The sequence below is a fragment of the Panicum virgatum genome, chromosome 7N (assembly GCF_016808335.1).
Source record: "Panicum virgatum strain AP13 chromosome 7N, P.virgatum_v5, whole genome shotgun sequence".
In the NCBI taxonomy this organism is placed as follows: domain Eukaryota; kingdom Viridiplantae; phylum Streptophyta; class Magnoliopsida; order Poales; family Poaceae; genus Panicum; species Panicum virgatum.
This window is the reverse complement of record NC_053151.1, coordinates 49,061,917-49,083,120: the sequence shown is the minus strand read 5'-3', so window position 1 is coordinate 49,083,120 and position 21,204 is coordinate 49,061,917. Positions and strand designations below refer to the sequence as shown.

The following is a 21,204-nucleotide window of genomic DNA, read 5'->3' as shown; positions in this document are numbered from 1 at the left end:
GGCATCGTAGACGACTCCCGTGATCAGGAGGCACGGTGCGATCCCTCACTAGACGCCAGAGGTTAAGATAAAAACGAGAACAGTCCATGGAACTTTTCACCATAAAATGGCATTTACAATGTCTTTTCCATCGAACGGTACAGTATACAGTTGCATCATTATTTACTTCAACAAACTGTTGTATAAGCTATTCTCGATTCTTTTCATACCACTGTGATTTATCTTTAGCGTTAAGACTATTATGTTCGCTTGGCTTGTTAGCCAACCAGCTATCAATGCTTTTCTCTCGTATCAAATCAGCACCTGCCAGTCTGCCACCAGCCAACAGTACTTTTCTCTCATAACAAATCAGCACCAGCCACAACCAAGCGAACAGAGTGTGTCTATATGTGTGCGTATCCAAGCATAGGTAGAGGTGAGCAATGCAGCAGGGTAGACCAACATTTTCAGGTTCACATCTTGCATACTTTGTCATCTTTACATTCACCCTGCGGAGGAACAAAGAAGTCAGCAAAATGAAGCTGCTGATAGTGCATTCACACAGCCAGCATGATTGGCAGAAGAAACGAACTCATGACTAGAGGGCCAACTTACTGCAGCTTTTCGGGATGCCATAATCTCTTCTAGCGGAGGTCGACCTTCCACAATAGGACAAAAACATGCTCAGATTTGTTCAAGAAAATGCAAAATGTTCACTACACTTCATTTGCTGTTAAGTTTCATTAATTGATCAGACTACTACAACCGGAAGAACACTGTCATAAGTTAACCATGTATAAAATTCTCTGGTCATACCTGTAATTTGCATACGGTATTTTGCCCACACACCATATACTGCATTTGCCATGGTAGCTACCTGCAGAGTATCAGAAGATGATGAATAAAGAAGTAAAATGTCGTGCAAAGATAAAACTTATGCTATGTGTTGGGAAAAAAATGTTCTACTAGACAGCTACTAGAATATACAAAGCAAGCAGCTCAACAGCAACCCTCTGAAATGAAGGAAACAAGATGATCCTATGTTTTGCTCTCTGTAAGTGTGAACTTACAGGTTCATACTTAGTAACAGCATAAACCCATCCAAGTCGTACTTCCTCATACAGTCTTCTAAATGCCTGCAATTACAACACAACAAATATTAGCATAAAGCATTACTGATGCTCAGACAAAATATAGCTAAATTCTGCAAAGGCTCATAAGAACAGCCTTTTGTTTTGTGTAGCATTACACCTACTATACTGCTATACATAGTTGGGTTGGCACTATAATTTGGAAATATTTTTTCAAGATTGGGTAAAACTAATTCTTGAAGATAAGGTCATATTAACTTCAATGGAAATATATTTAGCACATGATTCGCTACCGTTAGCACAATTAGTGTAACAGTCTAATAATAATCACTAAATGACTTAATCAAGAATCTTTTAGTACCTGAGTTTTCTTAACACTAAAAGATAACAATCTTGGTTTTTTAACATGTTATAAACTCATCAAAACAAGGACAAAAGCTTGCATTTAGGTACCAACACAGAGAATTTAAGTGACCACAGGAGGAACAGATGTATTTATTACAGGTCTGTGGTAGTGAAACATCTCCACATTTATTAATTTCATGTCTAACTCATGCCTTTCATTAGTTGCAGAATATCTCCGTTTTATAATCCTAAATAACCAGCAGCAAGCTGGTAGCCTCTACTTCTGGAAAAGGACAATCCCACAAAACTTCAAGACAGAATTAACTAATGTCCTACCTCAACATCTGTGACGATAGTTCCATCTGATAGAATGGCATGTATTCTCCCCATGGCCTGAAAAGCATAAAATAATTTAATTTGATTGAAAAAAGATAAACAAAAGCACATGATACTTGAGCACCTACATTTTTCTATTTAGCCACAAAACATAATGCTAACATTGAATCTGGTTCCACTAAACGTTGAAGAATTGCAACCCTATGCTCTCCGAAAAAAACTGAATTACAGGAACCAAGCAATATTGTGTGATACATCAGACTCTCAAGTCTCAACGTGCTTTAATACAGCTTTCCACTTTTTGAGAGAGAGCGTAGAAGCACAAAAATTAACATGCTATGCACCATCAGGAATGTACAAACATAAGCAGTTGAAGTATCAGAACAGTTCGTGGTACAAAATGGCATCCAGAAAAACTTCAGAAGCATGCACTTATGCCATGACAGGAAAGGTTAAAATCCAATGTTTTTCCACGGACGTTGAGAATTTTTGCAGTCTTCAGTGCGTGTCAAAAATTGCTAGAGATTATCAATGTGTGTGCCAAGCAACTTATGTCGTTTTCTACCATAGCTTTTAGGAAATCAAACATGAGATGATCAATTTCATTCATGAGAAAGCATAAACTGAGGAAACCCCCCAAAAAAGAAATTGTAAATTGGAGTAATACGCACAGTTTCATAATCAAGTCCCTGATTGTCATCTGGAGAGTAATCCTTCGAGCTTATGTCAACGAATTTTATTGCTCCATAGGATTTGTTTCTTTCTTTCAGCATGTTTACCTGTACAAACATGAGAGTAAGTACAGGCAAATTTAGTTGCTGCAAGCCTGCAATCTGTTATCAACACAACACAATGGGAGTCTATTGTTTCGGCCTATAACTAACATCATAAGTGAAGAAAATCTATCCAAATAAGTCAAAATACTAGTCAACATATCTGAATTGCGTGAGATAGTGCTGCACATTAAGCTCACTAGTCCACCAACCCGTGCTCCCGCACGGACTAATTAGAATTAATAAGATTGAGGTCAACAATTATAATTAGCCCTTTTCATCTATTTAATATTCTAACATATACTCTAAAATATATATATTTATCATTATCTGGTTACAATAGATTTCATTTTGCATCACACCTCCATATGTATTCAATATATGTTTAGTTGAACTATTTATCATTATCCATCATACATGAATATATGGTGATATATATCGTGGGTTGTATTTTTATATAAATGATATATTAATAATGATAGAAATAGTAATTTAGAATTTATATTGGTGCACTTTAATATATTATTATAATTATATAATCTGGATTCAAGTTTATTAGTAATTTAACTTGTAATAATAATGATATAATTGGATAATTTCTATGCAAATTTATGTGATATTTGTATTATTTTTATAATGGTATAGGTGGGTAATTTGCATAAAGATTTGGGGGGTTTCTTCAGATTTTTTTTATAATGGAAAGGGTGGGTAATTTAGATACATGATTAGGGGGTTACTTTAGTCTATTTTTATAATGGCAGAGGTGGGTAATTTATTAGAAAAAATAACAGATCTGATGGTTATTATAATTATAGTTATTGGATTGATGGCTGGATCTTTCTGATTTTTGTGAGAATTTATAGAGTTTTTTCTACTTTTTAAGAGTGTCCACCTAGGATCCTAGGTGGCTTCATGTGGAGGCTTCAAAGGAGCCTTCAATTAGTAATAGTAAGATAGCAAAGCTAATGCTGGTGAGAGGGTCCAAAAATGTTAAGGTTACATGAGGTTCAGGTATCTCAGCTGAAATTCTTAGATATAAAGGTAAAACATGTATCTGGTGAAATTTCTGAGAGAAGAAATTAAACATCACGTGAGGAGCTTATCATAAAATTTCTACCAAGGTATACAAACTGACAAGAGAAGGCATTTTAGAACACAAAGGTCACATGAGTTCACACAAGAATAAATCTACAGCAGGGGTTGGTTAATTTGTTCTCTCGAATTATCGGTGAGCTCAAAGCTGCCTACTCCCAACAATTTTTTAGGCACCCACAGATCATCTCTCTGGTAAAGGTACTCATCAAACAACTAAAGTAAACAGGATGAACATATCACTACGTTCAGAATATTTTAGACACCATTGATTGTGCTGCGGCATAACTTAGAAAACAAAATCCCAGGAACCATTTGTTGCAACTTGTGCGTCATACCTCACGCATACAGAGTGGGCAATCACCATCGTAGAGCATCTTGATCCTCCAATTTTTAGATGAGTTTTCTCCATCCTTCCGGTCCGATGTAGGGGCTACTTTCATGTCGGAGTGAACTTGGCATCTGCCAACTGAGGTTCAATTCATGTTTAATAACCAGATCGACTGTACAAAAGCATAGACCTAATAATAGTTTTTTTGGTATGGGGGACCAAAAATGGAATAGTTTCATAGGCTTCATCAAGCCTCAACATGCTACTCATTAGAGTTCTTATCAGAATCACTTTGCACGCATGATCTCCCAACGATCAGATAATGTGTCAGAGCGCGCGACATCAAGCAACACAGCATCACAACCTAGCAGCTCTACTCGCCAAACTGCTAGTTCTGATCGAAGCACCCTGATCACAGCTCCATTCATGCGTACGCACAAGTGCACGACCCATCAATCCCATTCCCACCCCTAGAGCACGATTCATGAGTAAGCAATTCATGAGTAAGCACGAGTGCACGACCCACCAATCTCCCCTCATCGCTAACAACGAATCGAGGGTAAGGAGATTTGTAGCTTGCCCTTACCATTCAGCGCGGCGCGGCGGGAGGCGCCGAGCGCCGCGGCGTCCCACCGTCCCGGTGGCAGGACACGCGCCGAGGCACGCGGGCGCGCACGGGGCAGCGCCGCCCCCAGGCGGGCCAGCGAGCTCGCCATCGGCCTCTTTCTGTCTCCGGTGAGCGGGCGGCGAGCGAGGAAGCTTCGGGGCGCAGCGGTGGCCTCCGATTGAAATGGGGTCGGTTCCTGGCCGCCCTTGCTCCACCGCGGCCTCTCTCCGCGCCGCTAGTGTGTTTTCCCTCGCTTTTCCACCTCTTTTCTTTTTTTTCCCAGAAGCTACAGGCTACAGCCGCTGCTGCCTGGTGCTGTCAGGACCGTGGGTCCTGATATGTGGTCGTCACATTGGCTCGTCGCTAGGCTGTGTAGATGTAGAATTACTGGATTAGGACATTTGGATTCAAATTCTTACGATTTTCAATCCCAATTTGAAATAATTTGCAGAAATTCATAATGCGTCCTCTCCCTCCAAAATCAACGCCTCCTTCAAAAATTTCTCTACAGGTTACATGAACCCCCCCTCCCTCCCTTGGCAGCGCTGGTTCGCCGGTAAATATGGGTGGAGCGCAAGCTCAGATTTAGGGGATTCCCGTAGCTCTGACACGGTTGTTTGGAGAGGCATATTGGAAGGCCTGACGGACTTCAGGAACCTTTCCTATGTTGCTCTTGGTGATGGCAGTCTCACTGCCTTTCGATAAAACTTGTGGATTGGCAACCAGACTCTGGCCAATTCCTTTCCGGCTCTTTTCTCACATACTATCCGTCCCAATGCCTCGGTGGCTCATGCTCTTTTTTTTTTTTGACTTGCAATGGGTAGCTTTTTAATAGCTCAAAGATCATTACATAGAGTATACCAGAGAAACTCTGGTGGTACATGAAACCAAGACTTTTCAACTAGTTGATCAGCAGATCGTGCCAACACATGTGCTACCTCATTACAACATCTACTAATATGAACAAAAGAGAGAGGCTCATGCTCTTTCTCTAGCTGACCTACGGATTCTCCTCCGTTCACGTCTCACTAGCGCAACCCAGTCTGAGCTCCTGCTCCTCCACGACATACTTGTCACGGCTACTCTTGACCATGTGAGATCCGATCGTAGGACTATCTGGGGATCCACTTCTGCCGCTCCTTCCCTAGCTGCAGTTATTCCCCGCTCTCGCACCTCCCGGATGACCCCTTCGCCCTCACATCTGGCGCAACGATGCCCCCCCCCTCCCCCCCACCCCCCAATGTCGCACCTTCCTTTGGGAAGTCCATCAGCATAAGCTTAATACCAACTATCGGCTTCACCGTCGTGGCAGCAATAATGACGGCCTCTGCCTCTTCTGTGGGGGCAGCGAGGATGTTCCTTCGCTGCCCTCATGCTCAGGTACTTGGGACTTGTATTGGCTTACTAACAAACTCAGCGGACCAAATTGAACAGCTCTGAGAGTTGGATCTGCCCAGCCCCCCTACTTTGCCAAAGAACACGCTCCACTGTTCTTTTCGCCATCCTCTGGAACATTTGGAAGACAAGGAATACGAGAGTCTTCAACAACGAGACAGAAACCCTGGGCTGCGTGCTTCGTCGCCGTGCGCACAACCTCAAACTTTGGTCCAATCGTGTCAAGTCTCTTACTGCTCGAAGCTGTTTAGTTCAATGGACTACCTTCTTATGTAATCTTGTTTAATTTCTCTTGGTTTGCTGTCTGGGCCTTAGGGTTGTAGTTTTTCCCCCTTTGGTGCTCTCCCTCCCTCTTTATACCTGTTCTTTGGTGCCCTGCACCGCCCGTACCGTGCCCCCTTTCATCAACAAAGTTCAGGCTGGCCTTCGGGCTCGCCGCAGATGAAAGGCACTGTCGGAGATTCTCTTACGTTACATGCTGAGGTTAGAAGGCTGCGTTTAGTTCTAAAAAAAGTTTGCGCAGTATTCGTCACATTGAATTTTCGGACACATGTATAGAGCATTAAATGCAGTTGAAAAAATAACTAATTACATAGTCTAACTGATTCCTACGAGATGAATCTAATAATATTAATTAATCTATGATTAGATATTAATTACCAAATAACAACGAAATGTGCTACATTAGTTAGACCCAAACTTTTTCACCAAAACACCCCCGAAGTTGGATTTGGCATGACGGCGTAAAGATGTGCCTGCGCATTAACTGGCCGTGGTACTATCACAGTATCACTACGTTTCTGGGTTTCTGCGTACGGTGAAGGCAGCGAGCATGACCTGGCGCCGTTAGCTATATCATGAAGCTTATGCATAATTAATGCTTGTTCGTTGAAACATTGCTCTCAAGATCGCATTACAAATATTGAAAGAGTTTTTTAAGACTCGGACATTATGGTGCACCACAAGGAGCTCAAGACGGTGAAAAAGCCGATAGCGAAATTCACACACAAACACAAGTTGCATAATGTAATCATCATTTGCTACAAAACCATGGTCTTTGGTTCTGCTGCCTTTTTTTTTATAAAAGTTAGGTCGAAATTGAAAACACTCGATTACTCGACGCTTAGGCTTATAAGTTCCCTGCAAATCGACAGATCCAACTTATGCGGCATGGACGCACAAACATAAATGCAACAACAGTGATTTTTCCTTTTAAAAAAACATGGCCGCTACATTGCAACACTAGAGCAAGCACGTTGCACGTCATACGTTGCAATTGCCGGAAACGTCAACATTAATCGTGTTCGGCTGGTGCACCAGCCTCCAGCCCTATAGTATTTTTCTCTCACATCGCTCCAGCATTAGCTTCCAGCCACCAAAATAACTGTGTTTTTCTCTCACGCCACTCCAACTTCAACCTCCAGCTCCAGTCTGCCGGCAGAACACGTGCATTGGAACATGCACGTCATACTCGTACGTTGCATGGGCATGAAGAGAAGTTGCACGAGCTCTCTTCTCTTCCCCTGAGACGAAACGAGACCACCACCTCAGCCTGACGGGAAGAAAGAGCGTCCCGTATTTAGCAGCAAAAGCCGCCTAGCAATATGGCCGACCGCGCGAAAATGGGGCCCACATGGCCGGCGGTCCCCACGTCGTCCAGTCACGGCGGGCCAATCGCTCTTATCCAGATCGCCGTCGACCAGAGGGGCCCGGCCGCGTCCCTCCCGCGACTCCGACGGCCCAGCCGCTCCCCCCTATCCACCATCCGACGGCGGATACGCCCCTTCCAGACCTTTCCGCGCGGTGGAAAACGCGGCCCCGGTTCCCCCCCTCCTCCCGGGCAGGCCTCGGAAATCCTTCGGATCATCGGGGCCGTCCGTCTGGAGATCGGACGGGCGGCGCTCGTTGCGGGCCCGGCCTGCCAATCCGGTGTGCCCGCAGGGCTCGTGCGAGCACGGCCCCCACCGTCATGATCTCGTCCAGATTTACCTTTTGCGAAGAACACCTCCCACGTTTCTCGTTTTAGAAGGACACCCGGTGAGCCTCTGATTGGCTGGTTCTGAACTCCGGCCGCCACAGGGTGCAGCTACATTCGAATAGTGTAAGATGAAGGGGTGTGTATGGAAAAATCTGTTTTGGTGTTTCCTTGGATGATGAGATAGAAAACCAACCGAAACCCAGCGGTATTCGCCGGGCAGCGGGTGCGGGGTTGCAGTAGAGCTCTAGAGGGAGAAAGGTCAAGGACTCCGGGGGAGCGAGGCGCAGATGGAATGAGGAACCGGGCTCTGCTCCGCCGTCAGCCTGCCGCCGCGCCGTCCCCGCGCCCCGGCCGTCGATCTCCGCGCCACGGCCGACCCCAAAGGCTGTCCCCCACGCCCCCTTCTCCACGGACACCTTACCCCCGCATGGTGAGTGCCGAGATTCAAATTGCAGTCTCTCCTTGCATCAGTTTGAATTCTTGCTTTTCCATGGTCCGGACGGTCGGATCCTCGGTGAGTTCGTAGGAAGTTGTGATTTTTCGGTGTTTGGTCGAGGGATTCAGTGCAAAGATTGGGGCCTTTTTGGTGGTTGGTTTTGCAGGCGTGATCCGATGATAGCAACAAGAGCGCGCCTTCCCCTCTCCCTGACGGCGTCGTCCACTCCGCACGGCGCGCGCACCAAGAAGAGGAGGAAGCCATGTCTCCCAACATGGACAGCGCCATCAAGAGCCAGGTGCCGGCGCTGCTCCTGAGGCGCCTCTTCGGCGCGTCCCGGCGGGATGAGGCGAAGCAGCTGTCGCGCTCCCCGGCGCCGGCGCCGGCGCCGGCGCCTGTGGGGAGGCGCCGGGTGTTCGTGCAGACGGAGACCGGCTGCGTGCTCGGCATGGACCTGGACCGCGGGGACAACGCGCACACCGTCAAGCGGCGGCTGCAGCTCGCGCTTAACGTGCCCACCGGCGAGACCTCCCTCACCTTCGGCGACCGCGTCCTGGAGAACGACCTATCCTTCATACGGCCGGACTCGCCGCTGCTGCTCACCCGGAACAGCATCAACCGGAGCTGCTCCACCCCGTGTCTCTGCCCTGTCTCTAAGGACTTTGAGCAAAAGGATTGCAGTGGCCTAGTTGAGATGCTCGGGTGCTCCAGCAGCTGTGACCGGGTGAAGCGCCTTGTCGACGACGTGGTGACTGCCATCAGGAACGGTGTAGATCCTGTCCCCATTAGCAGTGGCCTTGGTGGCTCATACTACTTCAGGAATGTCTCCGGTGACAGGGTTGCCATTGTTAAGCCAACAGATGAGGAGCCTTTTGCGCCAAACAATCCCAAGGGCTTTGTCGGGAGGGCACTTGGTCAGCCAGGACTGAAGAAATCTGTGCGAGTAGGAGAGACAGGATTCAGGGAGGTTGCAGCATACCTGTTGGACCATGAGAATTTTGCCAATGTACCTGCAACTGCTCTGGTGAAGATAACACACTCCATTTTCAACATAAACTGTCCAGTAAATGGTGGAAGTCCAGCGCCAGCTCATGACCAGAACCAGCAAGTTAACAGCAAGATTGCTTCGTTCCAGCAGTTCATCGCCCATGACTTTGACGCCAGTGACCATGGCACATCAAGCTTCCCTGTTGCTGCTGTTCATAGGATCGGCATACTAGATATCCGAATTTTCAACACCGACAGGCATGCCGGTAATGTGCTAGTGAGGAAGCTTAATGGTGGTACAGGTCGCTTCGGGTGCCAGACAGAGCTGTTCCCAATTGATCATGGTATGTGCTTGCCAGAGAACCTGGAGGACCCTTACTTTGAGTGGATACATTGGGCACAGGCTTCGATTCCATTTTCTGAGGAAGAGCTCGAGTACATCAGAAATCTTGATCCAGGGAAGGATGTGATGATGCTGCGCAGAGAACTTCCAATGATACGTGAGGCCTGCTTACGTGTCCTGGTCCTATGCACAATCTTCCTTAAGGAGGCTGCAGCATTCGGACTTTGCTTGGCAGAGATAGGCGAGATGATGACAAGGGAGTTCAGAGGGATGGAGGAGGAACCAAGCCACCTAGAGGTTGTGTGTATGGAGGCCAGGAAGAGAGTAGCAGAGTGGGAGCCATTCTCTGCTAGAGCTGAACATGAGGATGATACTGATTTCCAGTTCTCAATGGATATGTTAGGAGAATACAATGATGTAATTCGATCGCCGAGGTTCAATGGCTCAGGTTTCAAGGGGTCTAGTTTCAAAAGTCCTCTGTCTAAGCTCGTCGAGAGTGTTGAAGAGGGAAATGACAGCCATGAAGATCAAAATGAGTCGGATCAAGTCTTTTACACCGGATGGAATACACCAAATGTTCCTAGCAAAGCTATAGGTCAGAATGGCAGTGCTACAAAAAGTGCCATGAACAGGAGTGCAGATGAGCAACTTCCATCAAGTATGTGTTTTGTGAAGCTGTCAGATATGAGTGCAGATGAGTGGAATGTCTTCCTTCAAAAGTTCCAGGAACTGCTGAAAGAAGCACTCCACGAGCGCGCAAGGGCAGCAGCTGGTCAAAGAATGAAACAGCGGCTGGGCACTTCATGCAAGTTTTGAGTAGGGCAATAGATCATCAAGAAGAGAAAAATATGTACTGCTACTTGCACTGCTTGCCTATGGAGCGAGTACAGGGTGAAGATATCATGATATGAGGCACCTTCAACCTTGTGCAAAGATCTAGGTTGCAACTGTTATGTCCATCAGGTAGATAGGACCACAAAGCTATGTAGTGATGTGTATGAAGAACTGCTACGCATGTTTATTAACTATGTTTAAGAAGGGAAATGCTTAATAATAAATGCTTGTCAGCCTGTGTATACTGGGTTGATATTAGATACTCCAGCTTTAGTGTGCGATTTCTTACTCCAGCTTTAGTGTGCGATTTCTTAGTTGTTGCTCAAATTCTTTGTAGTCTGTGATGTGACCTGTGAGCAGTGTAAATATTGCACCTTTTATGTAAATAATGCTTACCTGGTGTTGAATATCTTGGCTGTGCGCTTGTTTGCTTGGTCTTAGTCTCCAATATTCTTCAAGGCACATATATTACAGGTCGAAACTGTTTAGCAGTTAAATACCAATAACATGAGCTCTTCTCGCACTCCAGCTGTAGCTTCACAAACTGGAAATAAACAAAATTGAGATGTAGTTAGATTATGCCAGCCTTCCTTGTTTTCCAGTGAGAAAGATAACTTAAAATGCTGCTGCTGTCACAAGAAGATTAGTCATTAGTCATGTCATCAGGTGCACAAGTGGGAAGAAGAATCATACAAATGGGTGGGAGGGAGGGAGTCTATCATCATTCATCATAGATTCACATATAACAATATGCAATTTTGACTGATTTGAAAGCACAGACAACATAGGTTTTGGACAACATCAACCTGTAGACATAATAAGGCATGAGACAACTCAGTATAATCCACCAATAAGAAGATGGCGTTGATTTATGAATGACTTTTGACCTTGAATATTCTCTCGAATATGCAGGAGAGCTGCATATCATTGCATTAAGAAGAGGAAAAATGCCAAAATAGCCAAAGTACACACACCACTACGCAGACACACACCACCACCCCAGCCCCTGGGGTTCACTGTTTGAAAGTTACAGACGCGCCAATAAACAAAAACAATAAAACAACCACCGTGACCACTAGTCTGTCGCTATATAGGACTCCTAATCAGGAAATGCGACCGCGACCACCGCACTCAGCCCCTTTGCACCTGCAAGCATCCAAAGTTCAGCTTCATCCCGTGCAAGCAAGAGGGCTCTATCAACACTGGGAGCGATCCTATCAAACACAGTATCATTTCTAGTCCTCCAAATAGACCATGCTCCCAGAACGACCAGGGTATTGAACCCCTGCAACACACCAGCACTTATCCTGTCACCAGCCTGCTGCCACCACATAAAGAAATCCAAATCATTAGGAAGAGGCGTGACAGCCTGAAATCCAAAACAGCCCAAAAACCGATGCCAAAACTGCCGGGCAAACACACATGCCGAGAGAAGGTGGTTGATTGTCTCCTCTTCTTGTTCACAAAGAGGACAATGATCTGGATGTGATAGGCCCCGACGAGCAAGTCTGTCTGCTGTCCAACAGTGGTTATGGGCGACTAGCCACATGAAAAACTTGCATTTCTTTGGTGCCCAAGTGCCCCAGATCAGTTTGCCCACTGCAAAATAAACGGATCCATTGAAAAGGGCCTCATAGGCTGATTTGGTAGAGAACTGACCCGAAGCTTCAAAACGCCACTTGTGGACATCCTCAACATCATGTTGTAGAACAACCTCTTGTATCAGGTCCCAAACATTCAGGTACTCAGAAAGTACAGCGACCGAGTAGTGACCTTGGATGTCCCCAAGCCACACATTGTTACTCAAAGCTTCCTTGACAGTTCGTCTGTTAGCCCTCCTTTTTGGAACACAAGCGAAAAGATGAGGGGCAAGTACCTCAATGGAACACCCATTTAGCCATCTGTCGGTCCAGAATTTAGTATTTTCTCCATTGCCTACTTCAGTATGTATGGCAATAGCAAATAGCGACTTGGCACAAGAGTGAACTGGAACTGGGAGGGAGCTCCACGGCCTTGCAGGCTCAGTTTTTCCGAGCCACAACCATCTGACTCTAAGTGCCCAGCTGAAACGTTGCAGGTCTAGGATACCAAGACCACCAAGCTCCTTAGGCATACAAACTTTAGGCCAGGCTAATAGACAATGCCCTCCATTAGCCTCTTTTCTACCTCGCCATAAAAAGTTTCTTCAGATTTTGTCAATGGCCCTTAGGCACCATGGGGGAAGCTCCAGGGCAGTAGCAACATATATCAACATGGCTGTTAGAACATGCTGCACAAGAATGGCTCTTCCTGCACGATTCAACAAATCAGCCTTCCACCCTGGGAGTTTTTCTGCAATCTTGTCGATGATAGGTTGGAGCTGTGCACGGCTTAGCTTCCTGATGGAGAGAGGCAGCCCAAGATATTTGCAGGGAAAGTTCTGAACCTCGCAAGGGAGATGTGCTTGCACAACCGTCAACTCATCCTCCAAGCACTGAATGGGCATGACACTGCTTTTCTGGATATTTGTTTTAAGGCCCGTAGCAGCTCCAAATAGCTGCAGCAAGTTCTCAACCATACACAAATCAGTGGCCACTGGGCGGAGGAATAAAACCACATCATCAGCATAAATGGAGACACGGTGATGGATGTTCCTTGTAGCCAATGGTTGCAGGAGCCCCTCGCTGTTTGCTTTCTCGACCATACAGTTTAGAACATCCATAACCAAGATGAATAGCATAGGTGATAGGGGGTCACCTTGTCTAAGCCCACGCCGATGGAACAGCTCTTCTCCTGGAATGCCATTAAGTAGTATCCGGGTGGACGAAGAGCCAAGGATACCACTGATCAATATTATCTAACTTAAATAGATTTTGGGGAAAAACGAATTGCTCCATTTCTGCAACCATTATGGTTTCTCATAGCTTTAGCATTATCAACCCTCAAGCACAGTTTTTTTATGCATAGTTGTATAAGTTAGAAACTCCATAAGATAATCATTAGATTCACTGTTGTCAGAAACTTACAGTTATTTGTCATCGCATGCGTTTCAAAATCTCCAGCTCCACTGCAGTATGCTATTTCTATTTGGTTGGAGGATGCTCCACCTTTCCTTAATTCAATCCATGCTTACTCAAACATGTAACCCTGCTACATCAATATAAATCAAAGCTCTTGTTTGAAATAGAGAGAAAATCCACTGGAGATAGTGTTGCCAACGAGCAGTTTAAAATTTTTCCTAGCAAATATCAGAAGTCAGAACTAAATTCCCAGGAGCATAATTAAAATACCAGATAACAGAACAACATGATCTGAATAATGGCACCAGTGCCCAGTCTTATGTGTCTTCAACGTAAACTGGTTATGGTTGGTTTCATATTTTAGCAAATAAATCATCAATTCATTTACATAACTTTGCCTATCATATGCAATAAGTAATTTACTACAATGTATTTTTCAGCTCTATCTTGGCACCATAACACAGGAACTGAATACATAACCTGCAAGATTTCTTTACTACAATACACTTTCATCCTCTGTACTCACTGTACCATAACACAGGAAGTCAGGAACTGAACACGTAATCTCTAAGGTTTGTCATGGTATACAGCATTGAAGTATCTTGTATAAAAAGTTGTCCCGTGTTGCAAGGACAACAAATCACATCCAAGATTCAACCTCCAGAACATTCCCTCAGCTTGTATCATTAGATGCCTTGGTTCAGCATCTCACTCATTGAACAAATATAGCCAAACAATATAGCAACTATACATAGGATTGATCTAATTCTTGCCAAAACAATTTCATTTCTCAGTTGACACCACCTCCAGTTTTGCTGTACTTTTTCCATGTCAACCTCATCAGAGCTACCCACACTTACGGACTCAAAAGGCCACTAAGCACTGATATAACTTGTTCATTTCTACTTTACGAAATTGTTAAGACCATGCAATTTACAAAGGCAACTCAATCACTATTGCACAAACGGGGATTGTGCTCTGTGCCTGGGAGTTAAATACTTTACGAAAGTGTGCCTGGGAATACAGATCACCGATACACAATTGAAATACCATGTTCGTGGTGCACATCTCAAATAATTGAACTCACAAACCTAACCTCACCGTGTGACAAAAAAAGGTGGCATGAACTATAAGAAAGTAGATACTGGTTAGCAAAAGTTGTAAGAGATTATAAGCTATAGAAATCCATTTTGCTAGAAGAATTGTGGTACAAATGCAATTTCACAACAAGAGTGTAACGAGCTCCTTGGACAACATTGGAAACAGATACAATTTGATGGTATTCGAATGGCAGCATACAGATATCATATAATCATAAGAAACAATGCACAAACCAATTGAGTGGAGAAACGTCATCTCAGATCCAACTGAACTTTAGATTAAGGCCACAGTATCCTTTGAAATTGTACTAACAAAGAACTGCATGTCTCTTTTTTTCATTTCAGGTACGGAATCTTTTACAAGAAACTCATTGCTAACAAAAAGGAATGGAACAAGCGGACCTCCATTTGTGGACATTCTGTATGATGTAATCCAGAACTGCCAGATGGCATAACTGCTGTAGTAAAGAATCTTCAGTGGCATGATTTGCAAAGATTGGTTGCTCAAGTCCACTACTGGTAGTGTCTCAAATAAGAGCACTATTCATCTCAGCACCTGACGCCCATGATTCAATAGGACATCTCACAGGCATCTCAGTTGAGCCCCAGAAGCATTGGATCTCAAACGACAATGCAATTCATATTACTATACTCAATGTATTGATGCGTCAAACCTTGGCTCGTAAAAGCAAACCTGGCTATTGCACAGCTGGCTAGCACAACCAGCAATCCATGACCAAGCCTTCTTATCAACATCATACAGAAGACCTTTGCCCTGATTCCATGATGTGAAACATATCAAGTTGTCCTGCCCAAAGCACTCGAACCTCTCAGCTGACAACCTGAGCAGAGCCCTAAAGTACCTGGGCGGCATTCTGCTTATCTCCACCCAAACTGTTCTACCATGATCCAGCTCCCAGATCCTCATACTCTGAATTGTGCTGTATAGCCCAATGCGCCCAACCAAGAACAACCTTGTGCGAGCTCCAGCCACCAGATAACCATCCAGCAGGGACCGTGGGAACTTGGCAGGTATATGTTCCCAACGCCCCGCATCCACTCTATACATCATCAATCCCAGCGGCGAGAGCGTCTCCAGGTACAACCTAGAGTCACAGAATGCCATCTTTGATGAGCACAGGTTCACTGCAGGCATCATCTGGTGCACCGACCATTTATCCTCCTTGGAGTCATAGACCTCAGTGGGGAGCATCTTGTCCCCGTACACATCACTAGCTGCGATTACCTTGAACGACCGGCGGCTCTTGTCGACAGTGAGCACAAGCTGCCGCTGCTGGTTGCAATGCATGTCCGGGAGCACTCGCCAGGCCTGTGTGAGCGGGTTGCAGACGACCGTGCGGAAAGTAGCGCCATCGAAGCCGGAGAAGCAGACGAGCCCTCCCGAGGATCCGACAAGCCAGAGGTCCCAGGGCGGGAGGAAGCCGAAGGGGAGCTTGTAGCGGGCGTGCAGGGGGATGCTGAGCACGCTGCAGTGGGGCAGGGAGTGGGAGCCGCCGCCCCTAGAGAAGGTGAGGAGGCAGGGGCCGTGGGAGGGCACCGTGGCGTGCGCTGCGAGGAAGGCCGGGTCGTGGAGGATGGCCTCCCATCGGCGGGAGACGGGGCGGAGGCGGAAGAGGAGGAAGGGCGGCACGCGGGCGAGCACCTCGAGGAGGAGGTCGTCGGGGAGCCCCGCCCAGACGCTGGCGTCCATCGGGACGTCCGCGTGGTGGTGGAGCAGCGAGCCCGCGGCACCGGCGCCTGCGCCGCCGCCCGCGGCGGCGCCGGAGGGGGACTTGCACTTGGGGAACGCGGGCGGCGCGGCGGTGTCCTCGTCGAGCCCCCGCGGCTTGGTGCTGCGGATCGCCTTGGGCGGCCGCGACGGGCTCGTGGGCCGCGCGGCGCGCGCGGGCGCCGCCGCGTCCATGGCGGGCGACACGGGCGCGAGATCGGGGGCCGGATTCGAAGGGAAATCTCGAAATCTGGAGGGGATTTTGAAGAGGCAGGGCAGCGGCGCCTGAGCTGACGCTCCTCTTTCTTTTTGGACGGAGTCGGCGCCCACTCGGAGTTGGAGGTCGGAGCGCAATGCGCAGCAGGAATGGGGAGGACCGGCCAGCGCAGCGCGGTGCTCAGGGTCAAACACGGGGGGGTTGGAGAGCGCACTCGGTTGCTTTCGGTGGGGTGTGGCTGCTTCGTTCGGCCACGGCTGGTAGCTGGTGCGCCGGTTGTCCGGCTCGGCCTGGATTAGGCAGCAAGCGCCTTGACATTTCGGGTCTGATTCCTGCTAAAATAGAGATATGTCTATTCCCTCTTCTGTTATTTGTATTTTAACATCAAACCAAGCTATGGTCAAAGTTTTGACTATCTTATTTTAGCACCTAACCAATTGCTATTATTGCCTAAACTTGGGTAAATAGGTTTGATATGTCCATATTTTAGCATACGATTTAGTAGGGCGAATTTTAGAGCATAGACTGATACACAGCTATATAGAGTAATGTATACATAGCAAAACTACATATGTTTGCTACAAATTAGAGTTTTCAAAATACACTTTTAAATTTGCTGAATGAGAAGTACGTGTGTAGTGCTATACTACCACCAATTTTAAAAATCGATTCGATTTGTGTCAGATCCTATCACGTTAAATTTGGACTTATCGTGAATGTGGCGGACAAATCAAGCGCAAGCTATTGGCAAGAAAAGGTAAAATTATATATCGAAGACTCGTGATATTCTTTTCGACGTGCCACGACTTGAACGAAACCGCACCGAACATGAATGCTGTGTGATGTTCAGACACAATCACTCCTGCGGATGTTGGGCTCAGAGATGATAATATTGAGGATGACAGGGGGCATGGATTTTTTGAGTCCAACTTCCTCAAGAGTTCAGCGAGGGTGGCCCGATGGGCGCAGCCTATCACCTACCTTCATATCTACGAATGCGACGCTTTCTCTGTGAGTTCACATGTTAATCTCAATCCAACAAATTTACCACCAAAATTGCTAGCTGCAGCCACTACTGCAGAAGTTGTAAACTTTATCTGACTTGTTGTGTAACCCCACTTGATTCCTATAGCCTAACAATCACATTGGCAGGTATAGTGTTTCTTATGAACCCATCATGTCTGATCCGGTGTCCTGCTGTCTGCTGGTTGCACTTCGAAGAGTTCTTTTTTCTTCTAGTTACAGTACATTTCCCTCTCGGTCTTCATCTGGGCTTCAATAGTTATATTGTCTATTACTGGTTTGGTACCATTAAATTTCATAGTTGCTATAATTGATCACCACTCATCAGTCACCACTGTGGTTCCATAGTTCAACTTTGACAGACTATCCTAGCAAGCTTTCCATGCATGTCTTAGTTTTGCTCAACTGCACTTCTCTTGTACCAGAACTGAAATGCAAATGTTACTTATAGCTTTTAGTGGTTGTTAACCCATCTACTTTATTTCCTATATATTTTGCAGATTGGAATATTCTGCTTACCAACTTCAGCCGTCATTCCTCTGCATGATCATCCAGGAATGACTGTATTGAGCAAAATCCTTTATGGTTCCATGCATGTGAAATCTTATGATTGGATAGAGCCTACTGTGCTAGCAAGTAGCCAGCCAGGTTATTATCCTGCTTTCTTTATGAATTTTTTTCCTGTTTATTCATTATTATGAGTTGTTAATACTCTGGTGCAGAACTCTAGCCTTGTTTAGGAGATAAAACATTTCTTATGCATGCAGCCAACTGTATCATGCACGAGTGTTAGGTGACAGATCATTTTAGATGGGCTATTTCCTCCAGCTTCTGTGTTTTTTTCAGAGCTTGATCTTGTAGAAAAGATATAACTGGTCACTGAACAATTGGTTTTGGTTCTGACATACAGCAAGACTAGCCAAGTTACATATGGATGATGTTCGGACTGCCCCGTGTCCAACCTCCGTTTTGTATCCCCAAAGTGGTGGGAATTTGCACTGCTTTACTTCAGTATCTTCATGTGCTGTTCTTGACGTCCTTGCCCCACCATATTGCGAAGATGCTGGTCGGATCTGCACATATTTTCACGATTATCCATTTTCTAGCCTCTGTAAGTGAAACCCCTCCTCATATTGTATATCTGTTCTTATGAAAAGTTCGTTGCTATGGGTTTTTGCTGGTTGGGGTGTCGAGCGTACGAATTGTGGAGAACAGATTGCCATTGGGGATCAGGGTCTTGGCATCAGACTGGTGTATTGATATGGTTGTGTGTGTGCCTATGGACTATGGTTGGTGTATATGTAAAAAGAGAGGCTTCCTTTTTTCAGATAATAATGAAAATAGAGGCTTCCTAAAAATCTTGAACTAATAGATAGAATCCAAAACTGTTGAAGGGATTATTCTCTGAGCTTTCTATCTCTAATTTAGCAAACTTGATTGGCAAAGCAATATTAATGCCTCGTGCTAGGGTTTGGTTGGTGCTGACTGCTGCTGTTTCTGTGGGCACCTGGAATATGCTGGACGCCTGGACCCAAAGACATTCAGTCCATTTATTTGGTAGAAGAAACATTACAATCATCTTAGATATCTGTAATTTTTTAAACAAATTTCCACCGGTATCTGCTTTATGAGGCGGGAACCATGATTCATGAGGACAATAGATATTTGTTCTGTTCACTCTAATTGATTTGCATGAAATGATTTAATAGGATTTCTGGTTGATTAATTGGTCTTACTCATGCCCACGGTACTATTGGTGTAGGTATTCGTTTACTATTGTTGGGCATGCATCTAATATAGAAGTAAGGTCATATATATGGTTCAATTGCTGGGTAGGAAGCCTAGTATAGTTCACTTTTAATCGGAGAATGGAGGCAGCAAGCAGGGGCGGGTCCACTTGGTATGCATGGGTATTCTTTGAATAACCATTATTTTTGCTAATCTATAGTATTTCAAGGTATAATCAAATGTATACATGCTAATAATAGATATAAAACAGTCATTTTTCTTTGCTTTTTGAATTTTTGAATACCCAACATTCAAATCCTAGGCCTGCCACTGGCAGCAAGCACAAGCAGCCTATACTTTGGTACATCTATAAAGTTATTGAGGCTACAGTGTCACTGGCAGGGGTCCAGGGGTGTCAAGCGAGGAACTAGAGATTAATCAATCTAATGCCTCACCAAACCTAGGCCGGGTCTCAGCTAATATACTGTTTAGACTGGCTGCAATCTCATATGAAGCAACCAATCATATCAATTCAAACTAACTCAAATCCATTTGCTAACTTATCTCTACTGTTCCTTATCTATTGCTGGCGCCAGACTCTCCTCCTGTGCCTTCTTGTGCTGACTGTAGTGGAAGCCCCACATAACACACAGCGCAATGAAACATGGTAAAACAGCTCTTAATTTCTGTAGAAACAAATACGGTAGTCTACCATTTTCAGAAATGGCCCTCCTTGCATACAACAGCCTATGATAATGGTGTGGGAATCTGCAGGAGCAGGACCACTAATTACCCTCTGATGCAATGGAGTGGGAATCCTCCATTTCCCAGTGGTGAGAGATATGCCCTCATGCCAAGCATGGCATACCCACCACTGTGAGAGTGTATTTTGATCTATTGCTGAGATCGGTGACAGGCCAGGATTTATCCTATCTGCTTTTATAGCAGAAGTACACAGTTATTAGTATTTCCACTAGTATTTTAGGTACTTTGTGTAGATGTTGGCTCTCTTTTTTTCAGTTTTTCCAATTGGGGAAAACCGTATTCATGAAGATGCTTTATTTGTCTTCTGGACATCTTGTGATTGCCTTTAGCTGCAGTAGTGTTGTGTCCACATCATGTTTGGTTTCTGATGGTCATTTGGTGTTCCAACAGCAGCAACAGCTGGACTTGCAAAGGTAGCTGGCAACCCAGATAATTACGCATGGCTGGAGGCCATAAACACTCCAGTTAATATTTACATGCGCACTGGCATGTATACTGGTCCACCTGTACAGGTAAAGCCAAAATTTTATGTAGCAGTTGCCAAAGAATGTGATTGAACAGAATTCCTGATGAAATTAACTTTATATTTTTGTTAGGAACTTCAGACATAAGAAATCCAAGATGAACCAGATCATCAGGCAGTGCATTACCTGATAGTACACTTCAAATGTAATGCCTTGAGTGTTCTATTTTCATGGTCAGCTTTTCCCCTTTGTTCTCCTTTGTTCAGAAGCTGTTGGGCTTCAGTGAAGAGATAAGTTTTCACAGTAGTTTCTCAGGCAGTTTATTAGTGAGGGGTTCAGGTTCAGTGGCCAGAGCAGCTGTTCAGAGATTGTAGCTTAATTATGTTGTTCAACGCTGGTATGATTTTGAATGCAAAATTTGTTACTGGTGTTGCTACATTGCTGTCTGAATTTACTGGGACTGCAACACCATCTGTGCTTGTTTCGTTCAAACCACACTTGCCGGCTTTCCCACCGCCAAGAATCGACGCCACCTATCTTCCTGTCCCGAATTGCTAGTCTATCGAAGGAAGAAGCGCATGGTGCCCGGCCGGCCGGAGCTCGACCGCATCCAGCGGGGAAAACTCTTGGCAGACACGCCACACGTCGCGTC

At 45.4% G+C, this 21,204-nt stretch overlaps 4 protein-coding genes across 5 annotated transcripts; 2 read left to right on the top strand and 2 right to left on the bottom strand.

Annotated features, from left to right (window-relative positions):
* Positions 1 to 62: 62 nt before the first annotated feature.
* Positions 63 to 4,812, bottom strand: LOC120682053 (uncharacterized protein At5g50100, chloroplastic-like). Of its 2 annotated transcripts, XM_039963799.1 has the most exons (8): positions 4,534 to 4,810; positions 3,955 to 4,085; positions 2,423 to 2,530; positions 1,752 to 1,808; positions 1,050 to 1,115; positions 796 to 856; positions 595 to 638; positions 63 to 488 (listed from the first exon to the last, which is right to left on the bottom strand). In XM_039963799.1, the coding sequence occupies exons 1-8, from the start codon at positions 4,661 to 4,663 to the stop codon at positions 453 to 455; spliced, it is 633 nt and encodes a 210-aa protein (XP_039819733.1). In that variant the 5' UTR covers positions 4,664 to 4,810; the 3' UTR covers positions 63 to 452. The 2 variants fall into 2 exon arrangements, with proteins under 2 accessions (XP_039819733.1, XP_039819734.1); XM_039963800.1 differs by lacking the exon at positions 2,423 to 2,530 and having other exon boundaries at positions 4,534 to 4,812.
* Positions 4,813 to 8,130: 3,318 nt separating this feature from the next.
* On the top strand, positions 8,131 to 10,936 carry LOC120683544 (phosphatidylinositol 4-kinase gamma 5-like). Its single transcript, XM_039965625.1, has 2 exons — positions 8,131 to 8,357; positions 8,530 to 10,936. The coding sequence occupies exon 2, from the start codon at positions 8,626 to 8,628 to the stop codon at positions 10,507 to 10,509; it is 1,884 nt and encodes a 627-aa protein (XP_039821559.1). The 5' UTR covers positions 8,131 to 8,357; positions 8,530 to 8,625; the 3' UTR covers positions 10,510 to 10,936.
* A 3,836-nt stretch (positions 10,937 to 14,772) lies between these two features.
* LOC120683002 (F-box/kelch-repeat protein At5g15710-like) lies at positions 14,773 to 16,727 on the bottom strand. The gene has a single exon (XM_039965016.1). The coding sequence runs from the start codon at positions 16,548 to 16,550 to the stop codon at positions 15,279 to 15,281; it is 1,272 nt and encodes a 423-aa protein (XP_039820950.1). The 5' UTR covers positions 16,551 to 16,727; the 3' UTR covers positions 14,773 to 15,278.
* A 690-nt stretch (positions 16,728 to 17,417) lies between these two features.
* LOC120684017 (plant cysteine oxidase 3-like) lies at positions 17,418 to 20,988 on the top strand. Its single transcript, XM_039966102.1, has 5 exons — positions 17,418 to 17,583; positions 18,096 to 18,243; positions 18,506 to 18,706; positions 20,479 to 20,600; positions 20,685 to 20,988. The coding sequence occupies exons 2-5, from the start codon at positions 18,153 to 18,155 to the stop codon at positions 20,697 to 20,699; spliced, it is 429 nt and encodes a 142-aa protein (XP_039822036.1). The 5' UTR covers positions 17,418 to 17,583; positions 18,096 to 18,152; the 3' UTR covers positions 20,700 to 20,988.
* Positions 20,989 to 21,204: the final 216 nt, after the last annotated feature.

Bases quoted from the DNA above. Each gene is read 5' to 3' on its own strand.
- LOC120682053 (XM_039963799.1), bottom strand. From the start codon at position 4,663: ATGGCGAGCTCGCTGGCCCGCCTGGGGGCGGCGCTGCCCCGTGCGCGC. The intron at 1,116-1,751 runs GTAGGACATTAG...TTGTAATTGCAG, and splicing joins CTATCGTCACAGATGTTGAG to GCATTTAGAAGACTGTATGA. The intron at 489-594 runs GTAAGTTGGCCC...GTTCCTCCGCAG, and splicing joins TGGCATCCCGAAAAGCTGCA to GGTGAATGTAAAGATGACAA.
- LOC120683544 (XM_039965625.1), top strand. From the start codon at position 8,626: ATGTCTCCCAACATGGACAGCGCCATCAAGAGCCAGGTGCCGGCGCTG.
- LOC120683002 (XM_039965016.1), bottom strand. From the start codon at position 16,550: ATGGACGCGGCGGCGCCCGCGCGCGCCGCGCGGCCCACGAGCCCGTCG.
- LOC120684017 (XM_039966102.1), top strand. From the start codon at position 18,153: ATGACTGTATTGAGCAAAATCCTTTATGGTTCCATGCATGTGAAATCT. The intron at 18,244-18,505 runs GTTATTATCCTG...TCTGACATACAG, and splicing joins GCTAGCAAGTAGCCAGCCAG to CAAGACTAGCCAAGTTACAT. The intron at 18,707-20,478 runs GTAAGTGAAACC...GTGTTCCAACAG, and splicing joins TTATCCATTTTCTAGCCTCT to CAGCAACAGCTGGACTTGCA.